The 16,062-nt window shown below is 38.2% G+C and overlaps 1 protein-coding gene across 2 annotated transcripts in view; it reads left to right on the plus strand.

Moving 5' to 3' along the window:
• Positions 1–16,062, plus strand: part of snx11 (sorting nexin 11) — a 73,786-nt gene that overhangs the window by 13,604 nt on the left and 44,120 nt on the right. For both annotated transcript variants that reach the window (XM_084322876.1, XM_084322877.1), the window contains exons 2-3: positions 8,780–8,834; positions 10,348–10,434. In XM_084322876.1, coding sequence (XP_084179002.1) covers positions 8,811–8,834; positions 10,348–10,434 — 111 coding nt within the window. In that variant the 5' untranslated portion in view covers positions 8,780–8,810. The remainder of the gene's footprint in view (positions 1–8,779; positions 8,835–10,347; positions 10,435–16,062) is intronic.

Genomic DNA, 16,062 nt, shown 5'->3' on the forward strand with positions numbered 1-16,062 from the left:
CTAATATCAATGAACCCCAACGACTCGCTATACATTAAGTTGAAGTGGGAGGCTGAGCTCCAACAGGAGATCTCACAAGAAGAGGAGTGGTTCGATGTTTGTACTGAATTACATAAGGTGACTAATTCTAACTCCTGGAGAGAATATATATGGAAGGTCATTAGTATGTTTTTCAAGACCCCCTTATTGACTGCTAAAGCAGGTACAACTCCCACAAGCCAATGCTGGAGGGGATGTGGTGAACAAATTAACCATACATTTTCTGGACATGCCCAAAATTATGTCACTTCTGGGTACGGTGACCAGGTGTCCCCCTTTTGGTTGTACTGTTTCCACCATTTGAGACCGCGTCCCACGTATTGAGAGGATGTCCCTCTTTTCGAAGCAAAAATCGAACACAAGACATTCCTGTCAAGTGATAAAGTTTGAATATTTAAAACAGATGTTAGGTGGTAACAAGCCGGCTGCCAGTGCCAAGATGAATGTGGAGAGATATAATTCTGTATTTAATTTGTATTTATTTTGATTTAACCTTAATCTATTCGGTGAAGACGAGTTATTCTAATACAAAAATTTACATTATCTATCTGTCCCACTTTGTCCCACCAAAATCTTACTGTTGTCCTGCTTTTGGACTTTTTGCATTCAGGGATGTAAAAAAAAGTATTCGACATGGACATCCCACAAGATTTCAAAACTGCCATCCTCGGAGTCATAACGGAGGGCATTGAGGGAAGGAAAAGTGTGTATCTTCTTCAAATACTGTTAACTGCTGCCAAGAAAATTATCACACAGTCCCCCAACACATAACCAATGGCTAAACAAAGTTAAAGAAATTCAGGACATGGAGAGGATGACTCATCTGATCAGGTTGCAAGGTGAACAGTTCGATATAAAGTGGGCTTGTATAGAGCGTATAGGGCTATAAAGGCACTGCATTATATTTATTTTCATCTTATTTCCCATTTGATTGTCATTTTCTTTTAAAAATGTGTTTGATTTATCTCACCAGTAATACTTACCAATGTACAGTTTTGCTTGTAGTGTTCCCCACCCACCCCGCCTAACCAAACCCCCCCCCCCCCCCCCACGACTCCACCCCACCTACCCAACCTCCTCCAATGTACGTCTTTTTTACGTCAAATGTATATACTCTCTTTTCTGGACTCAACAGTACTGTATTTTTTTATCTGCAAATTCTGGTGTACCTGTTTTTCTTTTTCTTTTTATGTTTCCCCCACGCCCCTTCCCCAAGCATAGCAGTCTCGGTACAGACATGATGTTAAACGTGTTGTAAAGTATATCTGCATATCTGTACTGTCTTGATTTTGTGCTGAATAAAAAAATATGATGAACATTTCTATTTCACAATGACATTGCAATTCTAAATGATTGAATCAATACAATAGTTTTAGCAAAAAGTCATGAACATGTAGTTGTGGAATGACTGTTTTTGATTATCTAGCACAAATGAACAGGGTTGGTTCATTATACTTTTAGACTGCATTGTCAAAATTTCACGAAACACAGTGAAAATTATTTTTGGATGTATTGCAAGAAGATATTTTAACTTTTACCTTTAAAACAGTATAACTGTAGTAGCACGTGCCAATATTAGAGTTTTTATAGTTTGTTTTTTAACTTTTGTTTTGGCTTTTGATGTTCAACTTACCTAGGTTGCTTTGATGTTGCAATAAAAACACACATACAAGCATCTTTGAAATTAGCATGATGTATTTGAAATACAAAATTACTATTTACACATATAATATCAATAAACGTAGATACTTATAACATATATTTGAAAATAAAATGAATATGAACACCTTTAACTATATATATACATTCTACTAAAAGTAAGTAGTCATGCCAATAATAAAAATATGAATATCCAACTAAACTACATAGATAAGCATAGGTGTAACTGAGGGGTACAATTCCCTGACTGTATTACTAGATATGATACTTACTACCACTACCTTTGTACTTAATATTCGGCCACCCAGTACACGGCATAAATATATTATCATGAACACTCTCACGTAGATGAAACGGATCCAACACAAATGTACGAATTAGAAACAGGTCTTTATTTCCTACACAGCGATGGTGTGTAGAATAAGCACTTGATCACTTAATTACATTTATGAATTGAAATAGTATGCACTTTTATGGCAAGGAGTATTCGTCGGTATATCAATAGATAATGTCCAATCTCTGAAGGCGCAGGTGGTAAATATACGACCTGGAATAGTTAAGGAATAACAGCAATGATACTTTAATGATTATAGGCTGGATACACTAGAGGGGGTTAATCCGGTCGCTTGTAAGCCGACAGGAGTAGGAGGGGGGGGGGAGGGGTAGAATCCAGCTGCCTCGTCCGGCCAAGGGTATCCCAGGTGAACCCACTGTAGTGCCGTTCAATGCGCCGGCGATCCTTGGACCACAGATGAAAGCAGGTGGACTCTTTGTGGGCCGGCTCTCTCCGGTCCACGGGGGAGAGATGTGGAGAGACCTCGTCTTGCAGAGCGTCTCCTCACCTTGCGTCCTCTCCAGGGGGGGGGGTTCCAACACACGGTAGTGTCGGGGGTCTTTATCCATAGAATAATCGAAGTATCCAAAGCATAATCCGTGCCTGGGAAGGCGGGCTGTCGTCGGTAGAATAATCCGGTATACAGGTCCACTCGCTCGTCGGCTCTGGGGCTCCTCGGGTGCAGCTTCACATAGGGTCAACCACCCTGGGTAAGCAGCCAGTTCTCTGCCCGAAACGATGGGGTACTGACTACGGTAGTATTCTCACCGCACGAAGCACTATATATTAACAGACTATTATTAGCTTAATAGACTACGTCCAACTCGACGATATAGTGCCAAATATGACTATTCAAATATTAATATACACGATGTCTCAATACCGATGGTAGGCCGAACTTGGCTTTACTCCCACACGTGGCATCGCGGGGAGGCTTTACGTCTGTGACTCTATTGGAGGGTAAGAAACTGGACTGAAAAGAAAGTCCTACTTTAGTAGCGCAGTATATATACGCACTATGAACAAATAGTCCCATTAGTGGTGCGGTAGCCAAATTCCTACGCGGAACTAGGACTTGTTCGTACATGTCGAGCGGTACGTTTGAACTGGGTCTGAGGGGTATGGCAGCCTGGCACCAAGGTCTCGACCAATAGTAGAATGGAGACTATTATGGGATGTTCAGTAGGCTAGAATGGATATTCAATGCATATTGTACAAGGAATATACAAGGGATATCAGGGAATATTAGAGAATATACAAATACAATTAAATATATATATATAAATAAATATATATATTCGGTTTAATCTGGCCCTTCACAACAATAGGAGATGAGCAAATATTAAAAACAAAAAATGAAAGCTTATCAACTGAAACAGTCATTCAGTGATTGTGTCTATGTATGACAAAAACAGGCAAACAGATTGTTAAGTGTAAGTACAGTATTAATGTTTGCATGTAACTGCACTTTAACTGTTCCACAGTAAGAGGGCGCTATAGGCGTAAGGAGACGCAGCTATTGTAACTGACGTCAGGTATCAGGTATAAGGGATTGTTCCCTGCCCCTCTGTCTCTCTCTCTCTCTAGCTCTCATGGAGAGCAGGTTTAGTGGCGCAAATGTACATATTAAATAAACCACGCCAGTTAAGGCTAAAGTGCTTATGGGAAAATCTTTTTTTATCCCACATCAAAGTTAGTCGAAAATGCTGATTCTGGGGACTTTGAAACTCAAATTACTCAAAAAGTACACAGTAAAAATATTTCATATAATTTGTACACGTAGTCTAAGAGGTACTAAGTACAACCATGGCAGTTTCATAAGGTGCTTATGGGAAAATCTTTTTTTATCCCACATCAAAGTTAGTCGAAAATGCTGATTCTGAGGACTTTAAAACTGAAATTACTCAAAAAGTACACAGTAAAAATATTTCATATAATTTGTACAAGTAGTCTAAGAGGTACTAAGTACAACCATGGCAGTTTCATAAGGTGCTTATGGGAAAATCTTTTTTTATCCCACATCAAAGTTAGTCGAAAATGCTGATTCTGGGGACTTTGAAACTGAAATTACTCAAAAAGTACACAGTAAAAATATTTCATATAATTTGTACAGGTAGTCTAAGAGGTACTAAGTACAACCATGGCAGTTTCATAAGGTGCTTATGGGAAAATCTTTTTTTATCCCACATCAAAGTTAGTCGAAAATGCTGATTCTGGGGACTTTGAAACTCAAATTACTCAAAAAGTACACAGTAAAAATATTTCATATAATTTGTACACGTAGTCTAAGAGGTACTAAGTACAACCATGGCAGTTTCATAAGGTGCTTATGGGAAAATCTTTTTTTATCCCACATCAAAGTTAGTCGAAAATGCTGATTCTGGGGACTTTGAAACTGAAATTACTCAAAAAGTACACAGTAAAAATATTTCATATAATTTGTACACGTAGTCTAAGAGGTACTAAGTACAACCATGGCAGTTTCATAAGGTGCTTATGGGAAAATCTTTTTTTATCCCACATCAAAGTTAGTCGAAAATGCTGATTCTGAGGACTTTAAAACTGAAATTACTCAAAAAGTACACAGTAAAAATATTTCATATAATTTGTACAAGTAGTCTAAGAGGTACTAAGTACAACCATGGCAGTTTCATAAGGTGCTTATGGGAAAATCTTTTTTTATCCCACATCAAAGTTAGTAGAAAATGCTGATTCTGGGGACTTTGAAACTCAAATTACTCAAAAAGTACACAGTAAAAATATTTCATATAATTTGTACAGGTAGTCTAAGAGGTACTAAGTACAACCATGGCAGTTTCATAAGGTGCTTATGGGAAAATCTTTTTTTATCCCACATCAAAGTTAGTCGAAAATGCTGATTCTGGGGACTTTGAAACTCAAATTACTCAAAAAGTACACAGTAAAAATATTTCATATAATTTGTACAGGTAGTCTAAGAGGTACTAAGTACAACCATGGCAGTTTCATAAGGTGCTTATGGGAAAATCTTTTTTTATCCCACATCAAAGTTAGTCGAAAATGCTGATTCTGGGGACTTTGAAACTCAAATTACTCAAAAAGTACACAGTAAAAATATTTCATATAATTTGTACAGGTAGTCTAAGAGGTACTAAGTACAACCATGGCAGTTTCATAAGGTGCTTATGGGAAAATCTTTTTTTATCCCACATCAAATTTAGTCGAAAATGCTGATTCTGGGGACTTTGAAACTCAAATTACTCAAAAAGTACACAGTAAAAATATTTCATATAATTTGTACAGGTAGTCTAAGAGGTACTAAGTACAACCATGGCAGTTTCATAAGGTGCTTATGGGAAAATCTTTTTTTATCCCACATCAAAGTTAGTCGAAAATGCTGATTCTGGGGACTTTGAAACTCAAATTACTCAAAAAGTACACAGTAAAAATATTTCATATAATTTGTACAGGTAGTCTACGAGGTACTAAGTACAACCATGGCAGTTTCATAAGGTGCTTATGGGAAAATCTTTTTTTATCCCACATCAAAGTTAGTCGAAAATGCTGATTCTGGGGACTTTGAAACTGAAATTACTCAAAAAGTACACAGTAAAAATATTTCATATAATTTGTACAGGTAGTCTAAGAGGTACTAAGTACAACCATGGCAGTTTCATAAGGTGCTTATGGGAAAATCTTTTTTTATCCCACATCAAAGTTAGTCGAAAATGCTGATTCTGGGGACTTTGAAACTCAAATTACTCAAAAAGTACACAGTAAAAATATTTCATATAATTTGTACAGGTAGTCTAAGAGGTACTAAGTACAACCATGGCAGTTTCATAAGGTGCTTATGGGAAAATCTTTTTTTATCCCACATCAAAGTTAGTCGAAAATGCTGATTCTGGGGACTTTGAAACTCAAATTACTCAAAAAGTACACAGTAAAAATATTTCATATAATTTGTACAGGTAGTCTAAGAGGTACTAAGTACAACCATGGCAGTTTCATAAGGTGCTTATGGGAAAATCTTTTTTTATCCCACATCAAATTTAGTCGAAAATGCTGATTCTGGGGACTTTGAAACTCAAATTACTCAAAAAGTACACAGTAAAAATATTTCATATAATTTGTACAGGTAGTCTAAGAGGTACTAAGTACAACCATGGCAGTTTCATAAGGTGCTTATGGGAAAATCTTTTTTTATCCCACATCAAAGTTAGTCGAAAATGCTGATTCTGGGGACTTTGAAACTCAAATTACTCAAAAAGTACACAGTAAAAATATTTCATATAATTTGTACAGGTAGTCTAAGAGGTACTAAGTACAACCATGGCAGTTTCATAAGGTGCTTATGGGAAAATCTTTTTTTATCCCACATCAAAGTTAGTAGAAAATGTTGATTCTGGGGACTTTGAAACTCAAATTACTCAAAAAGTACACAGTAAAAATATTTCATATAATTTGTACAGGTAGTCTAAGAGGTACTAAGTACAACCATGGCAGTTTCATAAGGTGCTTATGGGAAAATCTTTTTTTATCCCACATCAAAGTTAGTCGAAAATGCTGATTCTGGGGACTTTGAAACTCAAATTACTCAAAAAGTACACAGTAAAAATATTTCATATAATTTGTACAGGTAGTCTAAGAGGTACTAAGTACAACCATGGCAGTTTCATAAGGTGCTTATGGGAAAATCTTTTTTTATCCCACATCAAAGTTAGTCGAAAATGCTGATTCTGGGGACTTTGAAACTCAAATTACTCAAAAAGTACACAGTAAAAATATTTCATATAATTTGTACAGGTAGTCTAAGAGGTACTAAGTACAACCATGGCAGTTTCATAAGGTGCTTATGGGAAAATCTTTTTTTATCCCACATCAAAGTTAGTCGAAAATGCTGATTCTGGGGACTTTGAAACTCAAATTACTCAAAAAGTACACAGTAAAAATATTTCATATAATTTGTACAGGTAGTCTACGAGGTACTAAGTACAACCATGGCAGTTTCATAAGGTGCTTATGGGAAAATCTTTTTTTATCCCACATCAAAGTTAGTCGAAAATGCTGATTCTGGGGACTTTGAAACTGAAATTACTCAAAAAGTACACAGTAAAAATATTTCATATAATTTGTACAGGTAGTCTAAGAGGTACTAAGTACAACCATGGCAGTTTCATAAAGTGCTTATGGGAAGAATTGTTTTTATCCAACATCAAAGTTAGTCGAAAATGCTGATTCTGAGGACTTTGAAACTCAAATTACTCAAAAAGTACACAGTAAAAATATTTCATATAATTTGTACAGGTAGTCTAAGAGGTACTAAGTACAACCATGGCAGTTTCATAAGGTGCTTATGGGAAAATCTTTTTTTATCCCACATCAAAGTTAGTCGAAAATGCTGATTCTGGGGACTTTGAAACTCAAATTACTCAAAAAGTACACAGTAAAAATATTTCATATAATTTGTACACGTAGTCTAAGAGGTACTAAGTACAACCATGGCAGTTTCATAAGGTGCTTATGGGAAAATCTTTTTTTATCCCACATCAAAGTTAGTCGAAAATGCTGATTCTGGGGACTTTGAAACTCAAATTACTCAAAAAGTACACAGTAAAAATATTTCATATAATTTGTACACGTAGTCTAAGAGGTACTAAGTACAACCATGACAGTTTCATAAGGTGCTTATGGGAAAATCTTTTTTTTATCCCACATCAAAGTTAGTCGAAAATGCTGATTCTGAGGACTTTAAAACTGAAATTACTCAAAAAGTACACAGTAAAAATATTTCATATAATTTGTACAAGTAGTCTAAGGGGTACTAAGTACAACCATGGCAGTTTCATAAAGTGCTTATGGGAAAATCTTTTTTTTATCCCACATCAAAGTTAGTCGAAAATACTCATTGTTCTATAAAAAGGACTTTGAAACTCAAATTACTCAAAGTACACAGTAAAAGTAGTTAATATTATTTGTGCAAGTAGTCTTGAGAAGTATTAAGTACAAACATGGCAGTGTAATAAACTACTTATGAAATAATAGAAATGAACCACATGCCATCCTTTACTTTGAAATCCTCACCGGAAGTGTTCCTCTGTGGAATTGTCTGTAGCTTTTGTTTAGTGGTCGAATATACTGCGCGTCCTATTGATTCGATGTTCAATAATACTGCACATACGAAACGTCCTATTGATTAGACTAAACGTCCTATTGATTCGATGCGCATTCAATGTCATATTAAGTATTTCTGTAAGATCTACTTGCGAGACTGTGTTCAAAAGTCACGTCGGTTCATTACAACAGCCTCCCAGGGTTGTTTGAATGCATTACCGTAAACCTGGAACTAATCGCGCACTCGAAAAACAAGAGCGGCTCACTTGACCACGCAAAAGCAAAAGACGGCTCACTTGACCGCAGTTGATCGGGGCGGGTGGGCAAGTGACTCCGGTCACAAAAGCCACAGGCTTGCAAACCGAAAGTCACGAAAGGGGCTAACACAGCTCTAGCTTTCAGTCGAAAGAAGACAACAAACTAGGCTAATATAGCGGAAAGGATGAGCTTTGTGCCTTTACTCCTCACAACGCTCCTGTGCCTATTATTAAAACTGTCCTTCGGAAGTTAGAAAATATGTTGATTACGTGCAAATCATAGTGTCTGTTTTAATTGTGAAACTTTACATTCTGAGGACCAAACAGCTTATGACAAGACCATACGAGTGAGAATGAATCAGTTTGATAGGGATTATTTCCTTCCATTGGTTTGCAGATGTCTCCTGTGCAGCGCAGCCTTCGGTAGGATGATCAAGAGTCACGAAGAAGATGTAAGTAACCCTACTTCATATACAATGTATAAGTATAAGTGATTAAATTGGAGTATATATGAGTACTACTGAGTAATAATGATAATCGGATGTATGTACAGTGTTATTGATTGATTGAATTGATTGAAAACTTTATTAACAGATTGCAGAATGGGTACAGTACATTACAGCTCAATACATACAATTGTTAAGGGGATGCAGACCAGAGAAAGACTTTCGTCTTGTTTACATCAGGGTCCCCCATTTTCAATTCATCGTAACATATGTGACATACCGATAGACAGTACTGCTACATCTATACATTTATGACATACCAGATTTGCAATTACAGTACTGTTTGTGATACAAAAAGAGTCCAGAAAGAAAAGAGTATATACATTAGACGTAGAAACTGTACATTGGATTGGGGGGGGGGGGGTTGGGTAGGAGTGGGGGGGGGGACACTGTACACCTGTACAAACAAACACTGTACATTGGATTATTGACAAGACCATACTTGGTAATTTACTGTACATTGGAGGGGGTTGTGTTCGGACATTTACAGGGGCCAGTTTCGAGTTGCAGTCTCCCTTAGGTGTTTTTTGAGAGTGTTTTTTAAAGTGGGTAGTGATTCACATTCCTTTACAGCTTTGGGTAGGGCGTTCCACATTGATGTGGCATAATTGCGAAACGTGTTTAGTCCCTTGTTTGAGCCGAATCTGGGTTTAACATGATTTGTGGAGCTCCCTCTGGTGTTGTGATCGTGGTATTCACTGACCTTTGGGAAGTATTTTGTCATGTACATGGGTACCTTGGTCGTGTAGTGTATCTTGTAGACCAGGCCCATTGCAAGTTGCTGTACTCTGTCGTCTACTCTAAGCCATCCTAGGTTGTCAAAGTGGGCAGGGGTGAGGTGGGTTCTAGGAGTAAGGTCAAGCAGTAGTCTGACCAGTTTGTTTTGAGATGTTTGTAATTTTGTTTTTAGCGCCTTTGAGGTGCTTTGGTACCATGAGGTGCAAGCATAGTCGTAGTACCCTTGAATGAGTGCTTCTGCTAGAGTCTTCAGGGTATTCTTGTTTACCAGTGAGGAGATCCGGTACAAGAATCGAGTTTGTTGGTTGACTTTTTTTATTACATGTATAGTATTGTGTACAGTGAATGATACAGATACAGGTATAAAAACACTATGGTAGTAAGTTATACTGGCCAGTGGTATAACTAGTAAGTAGGTTAGGGATATATATAGAGATATAGATATAGTATATAATACAGGTGAGGTATGTAAAAAGGATTATATGCAGGTATATTCAGACAGAATATAAGAATGTGGTCTTAAAGTGGAACTATGCCCCAATTTCAGAATTCATACATTTATTGTTGTTAAGACTCTAACTTGTGATGTCATCAAGTATAAAGTTTGAAGCTTGTATCGGTGTGTATCATTCCCCATAATCTTGCTCTGTCTCTTAAATACACGTCACACACTGTTGTTTTTGTGCGGCATCTGAAATGACGCTTTGTTTTCCTTCTCCAGGAGTTTATTGCAGTGCGGGTCCAAGACCCTCGGATTCAGAATGAAGGCTCTTGGAATTCATATGTGGATTACAAGATATTCCTTCATGTGAGTAATAAACATTCATACACATTGCATTTTCACTCACTATTAGTGAGACCTACAAAGAGATATCACTCGCTACACAGATTTGAGTGAAAACGTTGAAATCATTTGTAGGTAATGGCATTTTATAGATACGCTCCTTTGAATACATTTAATGGTGCAGTATGTCATTTTGTTAGTCAGATAAGTGAGTCCTGTCCTCAGAGGAAAATGGGATCCCTGGAACACTGAAAAGTTACTATTTTATTAACTTTGTCGTTTACAAAGGCAGGGCCCGCAATTTAGTTAAACATGTTCTAGGCTTACGTTTGGTTCACAGTGCCTAACAATTATTTAGTTTTAATTTATAATAACATAAGATAGAATAATTCTAAGAATTACATTAAATGTATTGCATGCTCTGCAAACAGACCCCCCTCCTCCGAAACTGCATAGTGCACCTTTAACTCTTTCAGTGCCACGCCTGGTTTTCCGTTTTACCGCTTGAATGCCACCATCGGCGTTAACGTTAATATCGCCTAATCTATGTTTTAAATTATGGCTATGTGTCTAATCTGCCCATCGCATTATCAAAGACTATTTTCCAGTCAGTGCTGTGAAGACAGATTGTTTTTTTATCGCGTCGTTTCCATTTCAGAGCAGTTAGAAAAGCCCCCGTTTTGATATAAAAAAACAGCTCATTCTGGAGCATTCTATGAAAATCGTCTTTTATTGGAATATTCCACAACGTTGATATTCGTCTGCCTTTTTATGAATCGTTTTCAAATAAACGCTAGATGATCAATATTATACGTGCACGCACGCACATTACGGCCGCGCACTGATAATCGCTCCGTTGATTACCTCACTGAGTTTTACAGTGAAACCGAAAGAAGACATTTCACAAAACAGCTTATAACTTCATCAAACTTACTCCGATTATCCTACCACTGATAACATAGAGTCCTTACCTGACATCAGATGGTATCCAACTGGTATATTCCAATTCCTGATCACCATTCGAAAAAATCGATACGTGTATGGATCCAACGCGACACAGTAGATCTCTATGATCCGCGGGGATCTGAGGCTCCAGAATGAACTCTGGTAACCCCGGCTGGATCAGTGAACTGGAAAATGTGGAGTACTGGATTTTTTTCCCCATTCATTTTCATTGAGTCCATTCCAAAATCACTTATGTCATCTGGGAGACGACAGGGGGCGCTTTTTTCCACAGTGATCGTCGGCGCCCCTCGGCTATACTCGGGTAGGCTCGGGTGATGCAATAATTTTTCAGATCGCAAAAAAAAAAAAAAAAAATCCGAGAAATCTCGTGAGTGGCTAGCAACCACCTATAAAAAAACACGAGAAATCTTGTGAGTGGCACTGAAAGAGTTAAAGAGTGTCTTTTACTGGACTTGACTGGAATTTGTCATGCACTAGACCCGAGTTCTTTAGGTTTTGTATGGACAACGGTTGAGATGTTGTTTGGAATGCTGTAGCTTAACAGCAGCAAGAGTCAGTGACTAGATGGGTGTGTCACGCTTCTGTGGGTTTGAGTCATGAAAATGGCTGATATGTCACCTCATGACCTGGCCAGTGTTGGAAAGCAATTACTTGATGCACTAACAGGCCAAATACAATGGCAGTCAATAGGAACAGTGTCTGTGTAGACTGGGCTGCGAAAAAAGCCCAAGCACCCAGATGTGCCGTGTGATGAATCGATGAAAAGGTTTAGGACATGCCCCCTTTCCCATTGATATTATCCACTCAAATGTGGAAGTGAAAAATAAAATGCATACACAGACAGCATCATGTGTTAGTGACTACCATTCAAGTCACAAGCACTGATTCTGTGGGTGCATTCTTGTGATGGTCCATTACGTGACCAGTTAGAAAGGAGAAGCGCAGTCATCTGTCTGAAATTGATTTGCCATGGTTACGTGCATGTGAACAAAACAAGGATGCATGTGAACAAAAAATATATAAAATATTTTTAAAGTTCTGCTCTTCTTCTGCAGCCTCGGAATAGTAGCTGGCACCTATCACACTGTGTGATTCACACATTTTTTTTTTAATATAATATATAACACACTTTATGTGCCCATAACACAACCAGGTTGGTTTTGCACAGAGTTAGGGGGTTGAAGGGAGTGAGGGTTCACTGTGATTTCCACCAATTCTGCAGCTGCCCAGTGAAGATCGAAGTATCAGTAATTACAGCCATACCACATTGTGTAGCTTTAAAATCGTTGTCAGAGGGGTAGATTATTTAATTATTTCACTGTTACAACCAATAATGGAAAATGTTTTAACTTAATATTTAGCAAAAATGTGTTTTATATGGTAATCTTTATTTGTTTCCATGGTAACTGTTTGTGGTATTGTGGTGACTACTACAATACCCACAACCCCACTCAGCAAGGGGGTTGAAGGCAGAGCATCCTATAACCCAAGATGCTGCTGTTCCTGTCTCCTAACACAGGCACTATTGTTAACACTGTGAGATCGCCGGACAAGTGTCAAACAGACTTGACTGGTTCCACCAGTCAGAAAAACATAAATTTAGTGTTAGAATGTTCAGAACACCTTCAACTTGTACGAGACGGACAGATATTTACCTAGATCTTTATTGTGAATAAAGAAAATGGCCACATTAAGTCAAAACCTCATCTCTCATTGTGGTGGAAGGTAGGGGAGGGGGGGGGGGTCACGTGACTCAGTTGCCCCCTACCTGCATACAAAAGTACAATGGGGCTCTATGGAGAAACCATGGCACTCTCCTGGCTAAAAGTTGTTTCAAATTAAATGCGAGTGTGAGTCTTTCACCTTTTACATATCTATCTTTGTTTAGCTAGCATGACTAACAAATGCAAATATGTTGTAGCTGCCACGTTGTTCTGACCCTGATTACGTTCCTTTTTGCCTCCTTGATGCATGCGCACACCGAGTCTGACGTAGACGAGACACCCGTCTATTACCCTGCCGGTACCTCCCCTCCCCCCTGTGCTGCTATGACCCCTGAACTTTTCCAAGGGAATCAATAAAGGAACATGCTATCTTATCTTAGTAAGATCACCAACGCTGTGCCTTGTGTCGCTCACATGCCGCTTTAGAGCAGGGGTGAAAAACTCAATTAGTCTCTAACCCAAATGAAAAACGGATGATTTTGCGAGCCGGACAAATAATAATACTTAAAAAGGTGCATTTTCCTGAGGTCACTAGCTTAATTGGTCATTTTTATTTTATGCATACCAGCTCAATATGATGTTGTAAATGCACTTATGTTGATTCTCTGGTGCCTCAATGAATACAGGGAAGGCTGTTTAAAAAGTGGATATGGAAGCATCATTTGTGGATAATTTATTATAGATTTATTTTTTACAGAATGAAATTACATATATTAGCCATTAAGTTAATTATTCACCCACAAAAGTTTGTAAGATTAGCAATTGAACTGGTCCTGGACTATTGGAGAATAACAGCTTTCACTGGTCTCATGCAAAACTATTATTTCCACAGAGTAGATGTGTGAAATTAATTAAATAATGCCTATTACGTTGCAATTATAAATTCATTCACAATAGTTAAGTCAGATTAGCAATTCTAGGTTAAACTGGTCCTGGACTTTGAGAACTAAGTGGAACACCCACACATACACAACAACACACACGCACACACACACACACACACACACACACACACACACACACACACCCACATGTACACAAGCAACACACAGAAAATATCTCTCACCTCAGCATCTCTTTCTACCATAGCTTTCACTTATCTTGCACAAAACCAATCATTTCCACGGATTTGATTTCAGAGTAGATATGATGAATTAGCAATAATCCACTTGATAAAGTAAAATTAGATGCAACCCAATGCAGATTGATGCATTTTTATTCAATAAAGACACAATCCATGTGCGTTTGCTTGAACAGTCGGGACATTTGCACAAGGTGTGCTTGATTTATATATCACAGGCCGGTTGAGTTGCGCCTATAGGAGAGGCAGTGGGCCAAAATAAATTGTGAATTCAGTCTGGGGGTCTGATAAAAACGCCAGACAGGCCTTGAGTTTGATACATGTGCTTTAGAGGAATGGCGTGATTAGTCTCCCTCTGAAAGGTCTTTGCTGTAACCTTTTAGAAAAACAAACAGAATGCCAAATTACCCTATCCAGGAGCTCAACTTATCCAGGAGCAAAACACCAAGAAACCCTCACAAGGGGAAAAGAAATAGCACCAACTCTGACAAAATTATTATCCATGTGTCTTTGTGCTTAGCAGTGTAGTGTTTAAACACTAAAGCTAGCGGATTTGTACGTGTGATAATTCACTGCATCGTTACAGGAAACGAGGCGAGACCTCCTCCTTAAAACTTGTGACTTTCAGTTCTTGAACTCTGTTCTTTTCCCCCAGAAGCGTTTTGCACAACAGTTTCAAGCGAGAGTTTCTGGGGTATAATTAAGCATTACATCAGAGGGTTCGAAATTAAGGGGGGCAAGGGGAAAAATGCCCTTGAAAATTTACCAAATGCCCTCAAATCAGTTAAGGGGGGGCAAAAAAAAGCCCTCGACAGTTTACTAATTATATATATAATTATATATATGCTCTATAGTGCGAGCATTTCACTCTCATTTGCCCCTAAAAATATGTGTGTGCGAACAGGAAAAATCATTTACTTGCATAATGTGCGAGACGAGTGAAGATTACAAACTCGGTAGTGCTTTTTTCGCTCCGCTGCTAATCGTTCAAAAACTACAAGTCCCACATTCCACAAGCCGCATAAACATTCCAATCACAGTAGAGTTTCCTGTGGTGACGCGGTTTCATGCGAGAAAAAGGAAACGATAACACAGTACGCGCTGGAAAAGAAAGTCACGGTACCGGCATAGGCAGTTTTTTTTTGATCAATTTTTTTTATTATTACTCACATGAAACAAGACAACACATTAATCACAATCACAATACACAGAACTTCACAGGAAAATAACAAACAATAATAACACAGAATATAACAATTTATAAATTATAAAGACAAAAAGAAAAGAAAACAGAGTTCAACCTTTTTAAATTTTAAATTCAAAATTCCAGGGTTACTATCTAATAGATGACCAAATAGCGAAGAACGAAATTTATTTGCTGGTGATTGGGGTTGCGGGAAGACAATGCCACATTTGCCCAAACATCATCCCAGTCAAACTCGGGGTCCAACCCCGGGATATCCACACGCCAGATTGTATCCAATGATACATTTTTATACGTGGACTGAATTAAGAGCGTATAAAAGTCTGAGACAAACCCTCTGGAGGTCGTCCTGTCCACTATGAGCCTGAGGAAGGGGTGTGGTTGCAAAGCTTGAGCCCAACAAGTAATTGCTGGTTATTAAAAATTGGAGAGTCCAGGTGCCATGGGCATTTAACCCCACACGACTTCTGTACATTACGCCACGTCTGGATCACGTGAGTTATGATCGGTCCATACCTCAGTCGGCATTTCGAAATAGGGACAGTGGAGTACACCACATCCTGCAATCTTAGCGGTGAGACCGCCGCCGCTTCTAAGGAGCGCCAAGATACAGCATCTACAGGGTCTAGCCAGCACATCAGAGGTCTCAGTGAAAAGGACCAGAAATAAAGCTTCAA

Source organism: Notolepis coatsorum (genome assembly GCF_963971535.1).
Source record: "Notolepis coatsorum genome assembly, chromosome: 10".
NCBI lineage: Eukaryota > Metazoa > Chordata > Actinopteri > Aulopiformes > Paralepididae > Notolepis > Notolepis coatsorum.